The sequence below is a fragment of the Entelurus aequoreus genome, linkage group LG07 (assembly GCF_033978785.1).
Source record: "Entelurus aequoreus isolate RoL-2023_Sb linkage group LG07, RoL_Eaeq_v1.1, whole genome shotgun sequence".
Classification (NCBI taxonomy): Eukaryota; Metazoa; Chordata; class Actinopteri; order Syngnathiformes; family Syngnathidae; genus Entelurus; species Entelurus aequoreus.
The window spans coordinates 83,039,779-83,056,374 of NC_084737.1; the positions used below are offsets into that span (position 1 = coordinate 83,039,779).

The 16,596-nt window shown below is 33.2% G+C and overlaps 1 protein-coding gene across 2 annotated transcripts in view; it reads left to right on the plus strand.

Moving 5' to 3' along the window:
• Positions 1–9,128, plus strand: part of zgc:171775 (STKc_p38 domain-containing protein) — a 30,820-nt gene extending 21,692 nt beyond the window's left edge. Inside the window, exons 11-12 of one of the 2 annotated variants that reach the window (XM_062054644.1) lie at positions 3,633–3,806; positions 8,592–9,128. In XM_062054644.1, the coding sequence (XP_061910628.1) occupies positions 3,633–3,806; positions 8,592–8,653 (236 nt within the window). In that variant the 3' untranslated portion in view covers positions 8,654–9,128. The remainder of the gene's footprint in view (positions 1–3,632; positions 3,807–8,591) is intronic. The other variant, XM_062054645.1, reaches the window with a different exon arrangement.
• The last annotated feature ends 7,468 nt before the right edge of the window (positions 9,129–16,596 follow it).

Below are 16,596 nucleotides of genomic sequence, written 5' to 3' on the forward strand. Positions count from 1 at the left end.
AGTCAGCAACACAACACAGCCGGCGTTTCATTGTTTACATTCCCGAAAGATGCAGTCAAGATCGAAGAACTCGGACAACAGAGACTCTTACCAAGAGGACTTTGACTTCGGTACACAGACGCCTGTAGAGAACTGGGACAACACAGACTCTTACCAGGATTATAAAGTGACATAAAGCTAGAGTCTAACCTTTCCTGTGATAAAATGGCAACCAAGGTAATCAAAAAGGTTAACCAACGAACGAGATTTCTCTACAGAATTTCCTCTCTGGTCAACAAAAGCACCTTGAGGATTCTGGCGGGAACTCTCGTTCAACCCTTTTTCGATTACGCATGCACCTCCTGGTACCCTAGCACCTCCAAAACCCTCAAATCTAAACTCCAAACATCTCAGAACAAGCTAGTCAGGTTACTTCTAGACCTCCACCCCAGATCCCACCTCACTCCTACCCACTTCTCTAAAGTGGGCTGGCTCAGGGTGGAGGACAGAGTTAAACAACTTGCACAGAGCCTAGTCTATAAAATCCGCTACACCTCCCTGATACCGAAGTACATGTCAAACTACTTCCTTAACGTAAATGACCGCCATAACCACAACACCAGGGGGTGCTCCACTAACCATGTTAAACCCAGATTCCGAACTAACAAAGGTCTTAACTCATTCTCTTTCTATGCCACATCAATGTGGAATGCGCTCCCAACAGGTATAAAAGAAAGGGCATCTCTATCCTCCTTCAAAACTGCAATAAAAGTTCACCTCCAGGCAGCTACAACCCTAAACTAACACCCTCCCCGGATTGTTAATAATCAAATGTAAACAATCAAATGCAGATACTTTTTCTTTTTCTTATGCCTTCTGATCTCTCTCTCTCTCTCTCTCTCTCTCTCTCTCTCTCTCTCTCTCTCTCTCTCTCTCTCTCTCTCTCTCTCTCTCTCTCTCTCTCCACTACTTGATGTCCATATCGTCCGTCCCCCCTCCACACCCCTGATTGTAAATAATGTAAATAATTCAATGTGATTATCTTGTGTGATGACTGTATTATGATGATAGTATATATGATAGTATAAATCTGTATCATGAATCAATTTAAGTGGACCCCGACTTAAACAAGTTGAAAAACTTATTCGGGTGTTACCATTTAGTGGTCAATTGTACGGAATATGTACTTCACTGTGCAACCTACTAATAAAAGTCTCAATCAATCAATCAATCAAAGATTACTTTGATTTGGATACACAGACGCAGACGTGCTACCGTGAGTACGCAGCTGCGCTTCCAAACATTTGATCGCTTGCCCGTACGTGTGTGTCACGTACGTAACTTTGGGTAAATATATAAGCTTTATGAATCTTGGGTTAGGTGAACGGTCCTTTGGGCTGAGTGATTGTGTGTGTTGTGCAGGTGTTTGAATTGTATTGGCGGGTTGTATGGACGGGAGCTAGTAGCTAGGAGCTAGCATAACAAACACCTAGGTGTTTTTATGCGGGATTTATTTGTGGCATATTAAATATAAACCTGGTTGTGTTGTGGCTAATAGAGTATATATATGTCTTGTGTTTATTTACTGTTATAGTCATTCCCAGCTGAATATCAGGTCACCCCCGGCTCTCACAGCATCTTCCCTATCTGAATCGCTTCCACTCCCCACTAGTCCTTCACTTGCACTTTCCTCATCCACAAATCTTTCATCCTCGCTCAAATTAATGGGGAAATCGTCGCTTTCTCGGTCCGAATCGCTCCCACTTCTGGCCGCCATCACTGTAAACAATAGGGAACTTTGCGGAAATGTTCAACTGACTACGTCACGCTACTTCCGGTACGGGCAAGGCTTTTTTTTGTCAGATACCAAAAGTTGTGATCTTTATCGTTGATGTTCTCTACTAAATCCTTTCAGCAAAAATATGGCAATATCGCGAAATGATCAAGTATGACACATAGAATAGATTTGCTATCCCCGTTTAAATAAAAAAAATCATTTCAGTAGGCCTTTAAGGGTAAAGGTCAGGGTCAGGGTTAGGGTAAGGGTTAGGGTTGGGGTTAGGGTTAGGGAAGACTCTTAGTTAATGGCTTACTGGTTGTATAATAAGGCCATGCAGAATAAGGCATTAATAAGTACTTAATAATGACTACCGTATTTTTCGGACTATAAGTCGCAGTTTTTTTCATAGTTTGGCTCATTTATAAACCAAAAAACATTGCTATGAGCATCTGTGGCTGTAGGAAACCTCTTGATGGCAGTTTTTGATCATCTCAAGTAAATGGAGTAGCTGCATTTGAAGTATTATGAGTATTCAGCAGCTTTATCTACCTCTGTATGCGCTGTAAAATGTTGCTACTCATCTCATGTGTTTTATACTTGCAGTTTGGGTTGTACGGTATACCGGTATTAGTATAGTACCGCGATACTAATGAATCATATTCGGTACTATACCGCCTCTAAAAAAGTACCGGTCCCCCCACCCGGCGTCACAATGTAAACAAACGCCATGGGTGGATCTACACCTAACATCCACTGTAATGATACCAAGTACAGGAGTGTATCTAGTCGACACTACTATGATTACATCAATATTTTTTTTGGCATTACAACATCTTTCATTTAAAAAATTTTTATATTATGTTTATAAAGTCAGGAAATACGTCCCTGAGGAATTTGAATATGACCAATGTATGATCCTGTAACTACTTGGTATCGAATTGATACCCAAATTTGTGGTATCATCCAAAACTAATGTAAAGTATCAAAGAAGAGAATAATAAGTGATTATTACATTTTAACAGAAGTGTAGATAGAACATGTTAAAAGACAAAGTGTCAGAAACATTTTATTTAAATTATCAAAAAACTTTCCGTTCTGAGTTCCCAATGAACAGACAAGAGGCTGTCTTTGTTGCACCAAGCAAAGGCTTGGAAAATTCCATTGTGTACGATGGGATGAGACGGGAGGGGTTATCTATTGTCATCGAAGACCTCCCCAAGCTGAATCCAGGACTAACCCAAGCCCGAGGCATCTTCTTCTTTTGTTTTCAATGTGACCAAAAACAAGAGCTGTTTACATACCCCCCATTCCTTTGGAAGCAGATGTTGTTGTGTAAATAAAGGAGGAGATGTAAACCTTTTTTGTCAGAGCGTGGTGCAAGACTGTACAGAGAGTACAGTTGCCGCGTCCCTCCTCAAAATTGAGTCCAAATGTAATTCTGTCTCTGTTTGATTCTTTGCTTCTTGTCTTGTTTAATAGATGTCATCAGTGTTTGAACCTGACAGAAAGTAAGCAGATATTAACAGTAAATGAACAAGTAGATTAATAATCAATTTTCTACCGCTTGTCCTTAATAATTTTGACAAAATAATAGGTAGAGAAATGACACAATATGTTACTGCATATGTCAGCAGACTAATTAGGAGCCTTTGTTTGTTTACTTACTACTAAAAGACAAGTTGTCTTGTATGTTCACTATTTTATTTAAGGACAAACTTGCAATAAGAAACATATGTTTAATGTACCCTAAGATTTTTTTGGTTTAAAATAAAGCCAATAATGCAATTTTTTGTGGTCCCCTTTATTTATGACATTCTGAAAGACAGAAATAGTCCATGATTTTTGATTGTTTTGGCATTTTTTGCGTCGGCAGCTGTGTCGCTGTTGGAGGGCATGTTGCTGCTGGATCCAGAGACCAGGTTGACGGCCGAGCAGGGACTGTCGCACGCCTTCTTGGCTGAATATCACGATCCGGAGAGCGAGCCCGGCTCTCTGCTTTACGACGACTCCTTTGAGAGCATGGAGCTCACCATCGGGGAGTGGAAGAGTACGTTGGCGGTTAATTATAAGATGTCATGTGACTCAGTTGCTACTTACGCAGTGGTACCTCGGTTTTTGTACGCCGCACTTTTTGTTAACATTCAGTTGTCTCGGAATATTTTTTCTCCAAAAAGATTTTCGCCCAAAATCTTTGTAAAAGACGTCACCAAAAAAAATTCTCAAAATTTTTTCCGACAAAGATTTACCCGAAAAATGTTCTCCGAAGATTTTCGCCTGGAATTTTCTCAAAATGTTTTTTTCTAAAATGTTCACCTAATATATTTTCTTATAATTTAATAAAGATTTTTGACCAAAAAAAAAAATAATTGTGAAAAATTTGACAACATTTTTGACAAAAAACCTTGCTAAATAAAATAATCGGATTGACATTATTGAAAGGAAAATATTTTTAAAAAAGATTTTGGCCAAAGGTTTTTGCCAGAGATGTCACCTAATTTGTGATTTTGTCTAAAAAAAAATGTCCCAAAAAAAATTCAGAAAATTTTCACCAAAAAATGTTGCCTAAGTTTTTGTGTCTGGGATGATTAACATTATTTCCTAAGGCAAAACTATTTTTGTCAAATATTATCCACAAAAAAAACATTTTTCAAGTTTTTCTCAAAAAATGTTCAACAAAAAATGTTGCCAACGTTTTTGTGTCTGTTAAGACTTAATTGGATTTGCATGTTTTTAAATTTCACCAAAACATTTCTCCAAATTTTTTTCCCCAAAATTTTGACTCTCAATTTTTTTTTCAAAGATTTTTGCCAAAAATTTTACCTAAAAATGTTTTCTAAAAATGTTCACCTAAGATATTCTCTTATAATGAATCAAATATGTTTAACAAAAAAAAAATACTTGTTAAAGATTTAACAAATACATATTGCCAAAGATTTTTGATTAAAAACCTTGCTAAAGTTTCTCTAAAAGAGTTAGCCAAAAAAAATGTTTCAAAGATGTTTGCCAAAGTTGTGTGTCTAGAAGGAAATAATTGGATTGACATTATTGAAAGGAAAATATTTTAAAAAAAGATTTTGGCCAAAGGTTTTTGCCAGAGATGTCACCTAATTTGTGATTTTGTCTAAAAATGTCCAAAAAGAAATTTTGAAAATGTTCACCAAAAAATGTTGCCTAAGTTTTTGTGTCTAGGATCATTAACATGATTTCCTAAGGCAAAAATATTTTTGTCAAAGATTTTCGACAAAAAACACATTTTTTAAGTTTTTCTCAAAAAATGTTCAACAAAAAATGTTGCCAATGTTTTTGTCTGTAAAGACTTAATTGGATTTGCATGTTTTTACATTTTCCCCAAAAAATTTCACCAAAACATTTCTCCACATTTTTTCCCCCAAAATACTGTCTCTCAAATTTTTTTTCAAAGATTTTTGCCAAGAATTTTACCTAAAAATGTTTTCTAAAAATGTTCACCTAAGATATTCTCTTATAATTAATCAAATATGTTTAACCAAAAAAAAATCCTTGTTAAAGATTTAACAAAAAAATATTGCCAAAGATTTTTGATTAAAAACCTTGCTAAAGTTTCTCTAAAAGAGTTAGCCAAAAAAAATGTTTCAAAGATGTTTGCCAAAGTTGTGTGTCTGGAAGGAAATAATTGGATTGACATTATTGAAAGGAAAATATTTTTAAAATTATTTTCGCCAAAGGTTTTTGCCAGAGAAAAACAATTCTGAACTTTTTCACCAAAAAATGTTGCCTAAGTTTTTGTGTCTGGGATGATTAACATGATTTCCTAAGGCAAAAACATTTTTGTCAAAGATTTGACCAAAAAAACATTTTTCAAGTTTTTCTCAAAAAATGTTCAACAAAAAATGTTGCCAACGTTTTTGTGTCTGTAAAGACTTAATTGGATTTGCATGTTTTTACAATTTCCCCAAAACATTTTCACCAAAACATTTCTCCAAATTTTTTCCCCCAAAATATTGTCTCTCAAATTTTTTTTCAAAGATTTTTGCCAAGAATTTTACCTAAAAATGTTTTCTAAAAATTTTCACCTAAGATATTCTCTTATAATGAATCAAATATGTTTAACCAAAAAAAAATCATTGTTAAAGATTTAACAAAAAAATATTGCCAAAGATTTTTGATTAAAAACCTTGCTAAAGTTTCTCTAAAAGAGTTAGCCAAAAAAAATGTTTCAAAGATGTTTGCCAAAGTTGTGTGTTTGGAAGGAAATAATTGGATTGACATTATTGAAAGGAAAATATTTTTTTAAAAGATTTCCGCCAAAGGTTTTTGCCAGAGATGTCACCTAATTTGTGATTTTGTCTAAAAATGTCCAATAAGAAATTCTGAAAATGTTCACCAAAAAATGTTGCCTAAGTTTTTGTGTCTGGGATGATTAACATGATTTCCTAAGGCAAAAATATTTTTGTCAAAGATTTTCGACAAAAAACATATTTTTTAAGTTTTTCTCAAAAAATGTTTTCAACAAAAAATGTTGCCAATGTTTTTGTGTCTGTAAAGACTTAATTAGATTTGATGTTTTTAAATTTCCCCAAAACATTTTCACCAAAACATTTCTCCAATTTTTTTCCCCCAAAATTTTGTCTCTCAATTTTTTGCCAAAATTTTTACCTAAAAATGTTTTCTAAAAATGTTCACCTAAGATATTCTCTTATAATGAATCAAATATGTTTAAACAAAAAAAATCCTTGTTAAAGATTTAACAAAAAAATATTTTGATTAAAAACCTTGCTAAAGTTTCTCTAAAAGAGTTAGCCAAAAACATGTTTCAAAGATTTTTGCCAAAGTTGTGTGTCTGGAAGGAAATAATTGGATTGACATTATTGAAAGGAAAAGATATTAAACAATTATATTTGCCAAAGGTTTTTGCCAGAGAAAAAAAATTCTGAACTTTTTCACAAAAAAATGTTGCCTAAGTTTTTGTGTCAGGGATGATTAACATGATTTCCTAAGGCAAAAATATTTTTGTCAAATATTATCCACAAAAAAAACATTTTTCAAGTTTTTCTCAAAAAATTTTCAACAAAAAATGTTGCCAACGTTTTTGTGTCTGTAAAGACTTAATTGGATTTGCATGTTTTTAAATTTTCCCAAAAAAATGTCACCAAAACATTTCTCCACATTTTTTCCCCAAAATTTTGACTCTCAATTTTTTTTCAAAGATTTTTGCCAAAAATTTTACCTAAAAATGTTTTCTAAAAATGTTCACCTAAGATATTCTCTTATAATTAATCAAACATGTTTAACCAAAAAAAATCCTTGTTAAAGATTTAACAAAAAAATATTGCCAAAGATTTTTGATTAAAAACCTTGCTGAAGTTTCTCTAAAAGAGTTAGCCAAAAAAAATGTTTCAAAGATGTTTGCCAAAGCTGTGTGTCTGGAAGGAAATAATTGGATTGACATTATTGAAAGGAAAATATTTTTTAAAAAGATTTCCGCCAAAGGTTTTTGCCAGAGATGTCACCTAATTTGTGATTTTGTCTAAAAATGTCCAAAAAGAAATTCTGAAAATGTTCACCAAAAAATGTTGCCCAAGTTTTTGTGTCTGGGATCATTAACATGATTTCCTAAGGCAAAAATATTTTTGTCAAAGATTTTCGACAAAAAACATATTTTTCAAGTTTTTCTCAAAAAATGTTTTTAACAAAAAATGTTGCCAATGTTTTTGTCTGTAAAGACTTAATTGGATTTGCATGTTTTTACATTTTCCCAAAAAAATTTCACCAAAACATTTCTCCACATTTTTTTCCCCCAAATATTGTCTCTCAAATTTTTTTTCAAAGATTTTTGCCAAGAATTTTACCTAAAAATGTTTTCTAAAAATGTTCACCTAAGATATTCTCTTATAATTAATCAAATATGTTTAACCAAAAAAATCCTTGTTAAAGATTTAACAAAAAAATATTGCCAAAGATTTTTGATTAAAAACCTTGCTAAAGTTTCTCTAAAAGAGTTAGCCAAAAAAATGTTTCAAAGGTGTTTGCCAAAGTTGTGTGTCTGGAAGGAAATAATTGGATTGACATTATTGAAAGGAAAACATTTTTTAAAAAGATTTCCGCCAAAGGGTTTTGCCAGAGATGTCACCTTATTTGTGATTTTGTCTAAAAATGTCCCAAAAAAAAAATCTAAAATTTTTCACCAAAAAATGTTGCCTACGTTTTTGTGTCTGGGATGCTTAACATGATTTCCTAAGGCAAAAATATTTTTGTCAAAGACTTTCGACAAAAAAAAATATTTAAAAAAGACTTTTACCAAACAATTTTACCAAAAAATGTTTTTTGTGTCTGGGAAGACGTAATTGGATTTACATGATTTTTTAAGGTAAAAATATTTTCACCAAAGATGTCAGCCAAAACCCATCCATCCATTTTCTTCCGCTTGTCCCTTCGGCCAAACATTTCTCAAATATTTTTCCCCATAGATTTCCTCTGAAAATGTTCTGCAAAGATTTTCGCCAAGAATTAAAAAAAAAAAAAGTTTTCTAAAAACGTTCACCCAACATTTTCATCACAAATCTTGCCAAAGATTTTTGCTAAAAATTTTGGACAAAAAAAATCTCACCAAAGAATTTCAACCAAAAAATGTCAAAGATTTTCTCAAAAAATGTTTGCCACAATTTTTTTTTACAAAGATATTTTCCACAGTTTTCGTGTCTGGAATAAATTACCTGGATTTACATGATTCCTTATGGCTTTGGTTTTTGCACGGTTCAGTTCTCGCCGGACCTAATGGAACAGATAACTAAAAAACCGAGGCACCACTCTCATACTTCTGACCTTTTTAAAATAAGCTTTCATTTTTTTCCAGGTCTCATCCATATGGAGATCATGACCTTTGACCCTGACGACCCCAGTAGGACAGCCATATAGGGTGATGCAACAATGCACTTCAATTACTTCCACTGTGAAGGTGAAGTTAAAAAAAAAAAAGACAGAGGTATCACTCCCTACATTATTGACATGTAGACGTCTCTCAATGTTACTACCACTTGTTACCACATTTCTTACCAGCGTAGATGAAGATGTAAACACACAAGAAGGTCAACACACGCTTTTCCTCTCAGTTTCTCATTGCAAATGCTGTAATTGTTTTTGACGTAATCTGATATTAAAAATACATCACATATATTACGGCAATATTTAATTGTTTTTTTTTCTAATGTTAAGAAATTAAAAATGGGAGCAACTGTCAGAATTGTACGGAGCCCCTAAAGCAGGGGTGTCCAAACTTTTTCCACTGAGGGCCACACGGAAAAATTTAAGCATACGGGGGCCATTTTGATATTTTTCATTTTCAAACCATAACAAAATATATAGATTTTTTTTTTAACCTTTAGGGCTCCCGGGGACCAATCAAGGGTCTCAGTCATTAAAATGTTAAAAATAAGTCAAATTATTATTATTGTTTTTTACAGTATATCTCTATATCAACTTCAGGTTTTATCACTTTTCTGTCAAAGACAACTTTGTTTTTCATAGTAAAACTGAAATATGCAGTATTTAGTAATTAGAGCCCTAAAAGATGAATAATGCAGGACACCATTGATTTGAATTCTTTAATACTTTTGAGTAATCACAGTGAAAAGTTAAATAAAATCCCACTAAATATATTTGGGATCCAAAAGGTCTCCCACTCATAAAGTGATACATTTTTATTAGTTGTTTTTTTAACTTTTCACACTTAAATTACAAGATCAACTTCAGATATATCTGTCCATTTTACGTTTGAACTATTATTTTGTTTGTTTTATGCTCTTTTGTCAAATAAAACGTTGATTGTTTTATATGGCATGATTGATTGATTGATTGATTGATTGAGACTTTTATTAGTAGGTTGCACAGTGAAGTACATATTCCGTACAATTGACCACTAAATGGTAACACCCGAATAAGTTTTTCAACTTGTTTAAGTCGGGGTCCACTTAAATTGATTCATGATACAGATATATACTATCATATATACTATCATCATAATACAGTCATCACACAAGATAATCACATTGAATTATTTACATTATTTACAATCAGGAGTGTGGAGGGGGGGTGGGGTGGGGGGTGGGGGGGGGATATGGACATCAAGTAGTGGACATAGAGAGAGAGAGAGAGAGAGAGAGAGAGAGAGAGAGAGAGAGAGAGAGAGAGAGAGAGAGAGAGAGAGAGAGAGAGATCAGAAGGCATAAGAAAAAGAATCTGCATTTGATTGTTTACATTTGATTATTAGCAATCCGGGGAGGGTGTTAGTTTAGGGTTGTAGCTGCCTGGAGGTGAACTTTTATAGCGGTTTTGAAGGAGGATAGAGATGCCCTTTCTTTTATACCTGTTGGGAGCGCATTCCACATTGATGTGGCATAGAAAGAGAATGAGTTAAGACCTTTGTTAGTTCGGAATCTGGGTTTAACGTGGTTAGTGGAGCACCCCCACAATATATGCAATAATTTTTCCACGTAAAACATTTTAAAGTGACATTTTTTAGGTAATTGTAACATAGATTTTTGGTCTTTTTTTTTTTTTTTTTTCGAGCAATGGCAAAAAAAATAAAAAATAAACAAAGACAAAAGAAAATAAAACAGCCTGCATGGCAGCTTTGTGTCAACATTGCAACTTTTTCTGGTTAGATTTCACCTCATTCCACTTTTTTAAAATGTTTTTTTTTTAATTTTTGCAATACTATCAATTTTGCAATTTTTGCAGAATGTGTGGGGGGCCGGTAAACGATTAGCTGCGGGCCGCAAATGGCCCCCGGGCCACACTTTGGACACCTCTGCCCTAAAGGGACATGGGGGAATTTTAAAAAAAAATAATTTTTAACAATTTTTTTATTTTAGACATGTAAACTTTCTCGTGCGAACGAGAAACTTTTTTATAAAGTTATATATATACAAAAAAACAAAAGTTATAATTTTTTTTTTTTTTTTTTTTTTTAGACAGTTTCTCGTGTGCATGAGATACATGTCTAAAAAAAAATAGTTTATATATATATATATATATATATATATATATATATATATATATATATATATATATATATATATATATATATTTTTTTTTTAGACATGTATCTCGTGCGCAGGAGAAACTTTCTTGTGCGCATGAGATACATGTCTAAAAAAAAAAGTTTATATATATATATATATATATATATATATATATATATATATATATATATATATATATATATATATATATATATATATATATATATATATATATATATATATATATATATATATTTTTTTAGACATGTATCTCGTGCGCAGGAGAAACTTTCTTGTGCGCATGAGATACATGTCTAAAAAAAAATAGTTATATATATATATATATATATATATATATTTTTTTAGACATGTATCTCGTGCGCAGGAGAAACTTTCTTGTGCGCATGAGATACATGTCTAAAAAAAATAGTTTATATATATATATATATATATATATATATATATATATATATATATATATATATATATATATATATATATATATATATATATATATATTTATATATTTTTTAGACATGTATCTGGTGCGCAGGAGAAACTTTCTTGTAGGCATGAGATACATGTCTAAAAAAAATATATATATATATATATACAAAATGTTTCTTATTTTTTTTTATAACTTTATAAAAAGTTTCTCGTGCGCACAAGATACATGCCCTAAAAAAAAAAAAAAAAAAAAAAAAAAAAATATTCCCCCCATGTCCCGTGACCTTTTTTAAATACGTAATACTGTATATATTCGAAGACATTATAATGCAGTTTGTCAAGTGTGATTATGTCACCGTGTTGCATTAAAAGCATTTAAAGCCTACTTGTTTGTGTGATAAGAATAATGTAGTTATGATATCAAATACTGATTAAGTACGATATTGAATATTCATCCACATTATGAGTTAGCGTAGTTGTTTTTTTTAAATAATGCATGCATACTTAATGTACTTAAATGTGTTTATTTAATGTATACATAAACTTGACATGTGACGTCATTCAAACATACAGTAAATGTTTCAAGAGAATAAAATCTAATATCAAATGAAGTTATGCTTTTGACCACAAGAGGGGAGCATTACGTCAAATATTCATGTACACATACTTGACAACTCAACCATTGAAATGAGTAAATTATTGTTTTGAGCGGTTACTGGAATACACTATGTGTTACATATTAAACTTACATATTATTGATTATATTCAGATACATCTGAACAATCCGGATTCATTTAAATCAGAGGTGTCAAAGTCATTTTAGCTCAGGGGCCTCATGGAGGAAATTCTGTGGCAATAAAACTAAAAAAATAAAGACAACTTCAGATTGTTTTCTTTGTCTTACTTTGGCCAAAAATAAAACAAACACATTCTGAAAATATTACAGTAAAAAATACAGAAAAAAATACCTGCAGCGGAGAAGAAAGTAAATAAATGTTTATAAATGAATACATTTACATATGCATAAAAATGTGTTTTCTTTTGTATTTTTTTTTTAAATGAATTAAGTAACAATTATGACAACCTTTTTCCAAAACACAATATAGCACGTGAGATATAAACAGGATAACGCATACATTTATCATTTGTTTTCAAAACGCTTACAGAAAAAAGTGGGACCCCAAAAAGTTACCGTGGGACCCCGTTTTTACGACTTGATGGCCATTTTGAAAAATTCCTAGCACCAACACTGATGGAGTATTGCTGCGTGCAAAACAGCAGCAGGCGGCTGTGGCCTGCGGGCCGCTTCTAATACTAATCAAATATCACCCCGGGGGGCCATAGATCATTCATTCATTCATTGCCTTGACTTTGACACTTTCTTTCTTTCTTTTCTTTCTTTCTTTAGTTTATTTGGAACATGAACACACTTACAGCATAATACATCACACAATTTCACATCATTTCACTTTTCATCATGTCCGAAAAGGAGTAGGAAGAAGCAAAGCTTATTTAATCCTACCCCTTTCCCACTTCAGAGCGTTTACAAATATATACATTCATTTACTGACTTTTTTTTAATGATAAAATGACATCCGTGAATGAGTAATACAACAGTTTTGTAATATATAATTAAGTTAGTCATTATTAACATACTGGGATGAAGAATATCTTATTTTCAATAAGGTTGAAAGTATTTCTCATAATTCTTCTTCTTTGTACTTTGTAAGCACTATTCATTTGAACAACCTCTTAAAGTGGATCATATCAGTACAATGTTTCACTTCTTTACTTCATCCATTCCATCATTTAATTCCACATACTGATATGCTAAAGCAGGAGTCAGCAACCTTTTTGAAAGCAGGAGCTACTTCTTGGGTAGTGATTAATGCGAAGGGCTACCAGTTTGATACACACTTAAATAAATTGGCAGAAATAGCCAATTTGCTCAATTTACCTTTAACTCTATGTTATTATTAATAATTAATGATATTTACACTTAATTGAACGGTTTAAAAGAGGAGAAAACACGAAAAAAAAATGACAATTAAATTTAGAAACATAGTTTATCTTCAATTTCGACTCTTTAAAATTCAAAATTCAACCGAAAAAAAGAAGAGAAAAACTTAAAAAAATAATTTATGGAACATCATTAGTAATTTTTCCTGATTAAGATTAATTTTAGAATTTTGATGACATGTTTTAAATAGGTTAAAATCCAATCTGCACTTTGTTAGAATATATAACAAATTGGACCAAGCTATATTTCTAACAAAGACAAATCATTATTTCTTCTAGATTTTCCAGAACAAAAATTTTAAAATGAATTCAAAAGACTCTGAAATAAGATTTAAATTTGATTCTACAGATTTTCTAGATTTGCCAGAATAATTTTTTTGAATTTTAATCATAATAAGTTTGAAGAAATATTTCACAAATATTCTTCGTCGAAAAAACAGAAGCTAAAATGAAGAATTCTTTACAATAATAAAAAATAAATTTACTTGAACATTGATTTAAATTGTCAGGAAAGAAAAGGAAGAAATTTAAAAGGTAAAAAGGTATATGTGTTTAAAAATCCTAAAATCATTTTTAAGGTTGTATTTTTTTCTCTAAAATTGTCGTTCTGAAAGTTATAAGAAGCAAAGTAAAAGAATTAATGAATTTATTTAAACAAGTGAAAACCAAGTCTTTCAAATATTTTCTTGGATTTTCAAATTCTATTTGAGTTTTGTCTCTCTTAGAATTAAAAATGTCGGGCAAAGCGAGACCAGCTTGCTAGTAAATAAATACAATTTAAAAATAGAGGCAGCTCACTGGTAAGTGCTGCTATTTGAGCTATTTTTAGAACAGGCCAGCGGGCTACTCATCTGGTCCTTACGGGCTACCTGGTGCCCGCGGGCACCGCGTTGGTGACCCCTGTGCTAAAGGTCCTAAGTGTTGTACGTGCATACAAATGTTTTTAAATTAGATTTGACTCTAAGGTTATATTTCTCCTCTTTAGTTGAGAAGAATTGTTGTACATTCTTTGCTAGCAGGTTATAGTTTGCTTTGTACAACATTTTAGCTGTTTGCAATTTGACCAAATCATCGAACTTTAATATTTTTGACTCAATAAATAAAGTGTTTGTATGTTCTCTATATCCAACATTATGTATCAGTCTAATTGATCTTTTTTGTAATACGGTTAACGAATGTAGCGCACGTTTGTAGTTATTTCCCCATATTTCTGCACAATAACTCAGATATGGTAACACTAGCGAGCAGTAGAGAATATGAAGTCATTTTTGGCCCAGGACGTATTTTGCTTTATTCATTATTGAAATGTCTTTTGCCACCTTATGTTGTATATTTTGTATATGAGATTTACATTTAATTTTTATCATCTATTAATACTCCCAAAAATCTGGTTTCTTTTACCCTTTCAATGTCTACTCCCGTCTATTTGTATCCTAAGTCTTACACTTAGGATTTAAATTAAGACCAAAAAAAACAGCAGCATTAGTATGCACGTTGCGCAACTTTGAACTTTTTGTTTTCGTTTTTGCGACAGTAAACAAGAAGGCCAAAACAAATGGTAGTTTCAATTAACCCTTGTGTGGTGTTCGGGTCTGTGGGACCCGTTTTCATTTTTTTTATTAAAAGAAAAATGACACAATTAATTAATTTTTCAAACTGAGACTCACTGACTTTGGCTCATTTTATGTGAAGAACATATATCAGAATACATATTTAAAGTCCTACTGAAAGCCACTACTAGCGACCACGCAGTCTGATAGTTTATATATCAATGATGAAATCTTAACATTGCAACACATGCCAATACGGCCGGGTTAACTTATAAAGTGACATTTTAATTTTCCCGCCACACTTCCGGTTGAAAAACTCCTTTGGATATGATTTATGCGCGTGACGTCACAAAATCCACGGAAGTGTTCGGACCCCATCTGACCCGATACAAAAACCTCTTGTTTTCTTCGACAAAATTCCACAGTATTGTGGACATCTGTGTTGGTGAATCTTTTGCAATTTGTTTAATGAACAATGGAGGCTGCAAAGAAGAACGTTGTAGGTGGGATCGATCGCTGTATTAGCGGCTAAGTACAATACTTACAGCAACACAACAAGGACTACTTACTACGCCTAGCCGATGCTTGCCGCCAAACCCACGGATGAAGTCCTTCGTCGCGCCGTCGATCGCTGGAACGCAGGTGAGCACGGCTGTTGATGGGAAGATGAGGGCTGGCTGGCGTAGGTGGAGCGCTAATGTTTTTATCATAGTTCTGTGAGGTCCGGTTGCTAAGTTGCTAAGTTAGCCTTAGCGTCGTTAGCAACAGCATTTTCAAGCCTTACCAGGCTGAGAATTTTTAACCGTGTAGTTACATGTACATGGTTTAATAGTATTGTTGATCTTCTGTCTATCCTTCCAGTCAGGGGTTTATTTATTTTGTTTCTATCTTCATTTGAGACCGATGCTATCACGTTAGCTCAGTAGCTAAGTGTGTCACCGATGTATTGTCTTGGAGATAAAAGTCACTTTAAATGTCCATTTGGCGATTAATGGGGTAATCGTCACTTTCTCGGTCCGAATCTCTCTCGCTCCATTGTAAACAACGGGGAATTGTGAGGAATACTAGCTCCTGTGACGTCACGCTACTTCCGCTACAGGCAAGGCTTTTTTTTTTATCAGCGAGCAAAAGTTGCGAACTTTATCGTCGATTTTCTCTACTAAATCCTTTCAGCAAAAATATGGCAATATCGCGAAATGATCAAGTATGACACATAGAATGGATCTGCTATTCCCGTGCTATTCCCGTTTAAATAAAAAAAAATCATTTCAGTAGGCCTTTAATGACCACACACCATACACATTTCTATTACATATAAGATGTCCAGGTCCACTGGACCCGGGGCTAATAGAAGTGTGGAAATTGATGTTCTGTGTACCACACACACACACACACACACACACACACACACACACACACACACACACACACACACACACACACACACACACACACACACACACACACACACACACACACACACACACACACACACACACACACACACACACAGCAGGCCTAGACAGGAGGAGGACAGAGTGTAGGTACACAGAACATCAGAGGGTCAAATGTGCGAGAAAATGAGAGCAGACAGTGTCGACAAACCTTGTGTGGGAACCGCAGGTGCAGAAACACAAAAGAAGAATCCCTGTGGGACGCAGAAACTGGCAGATACATTTTCCGTGCAACGTTCATATTGTTGTTACTCAGCCAGCGTTTGTGGGTTTGATGGACCCGTTGCATTTTGTGGCTTTTAATGCCTCACAATCAAACACTTTTATGTTCAAATACTGAACAGATGTTTACCTTATCCCAATAAACG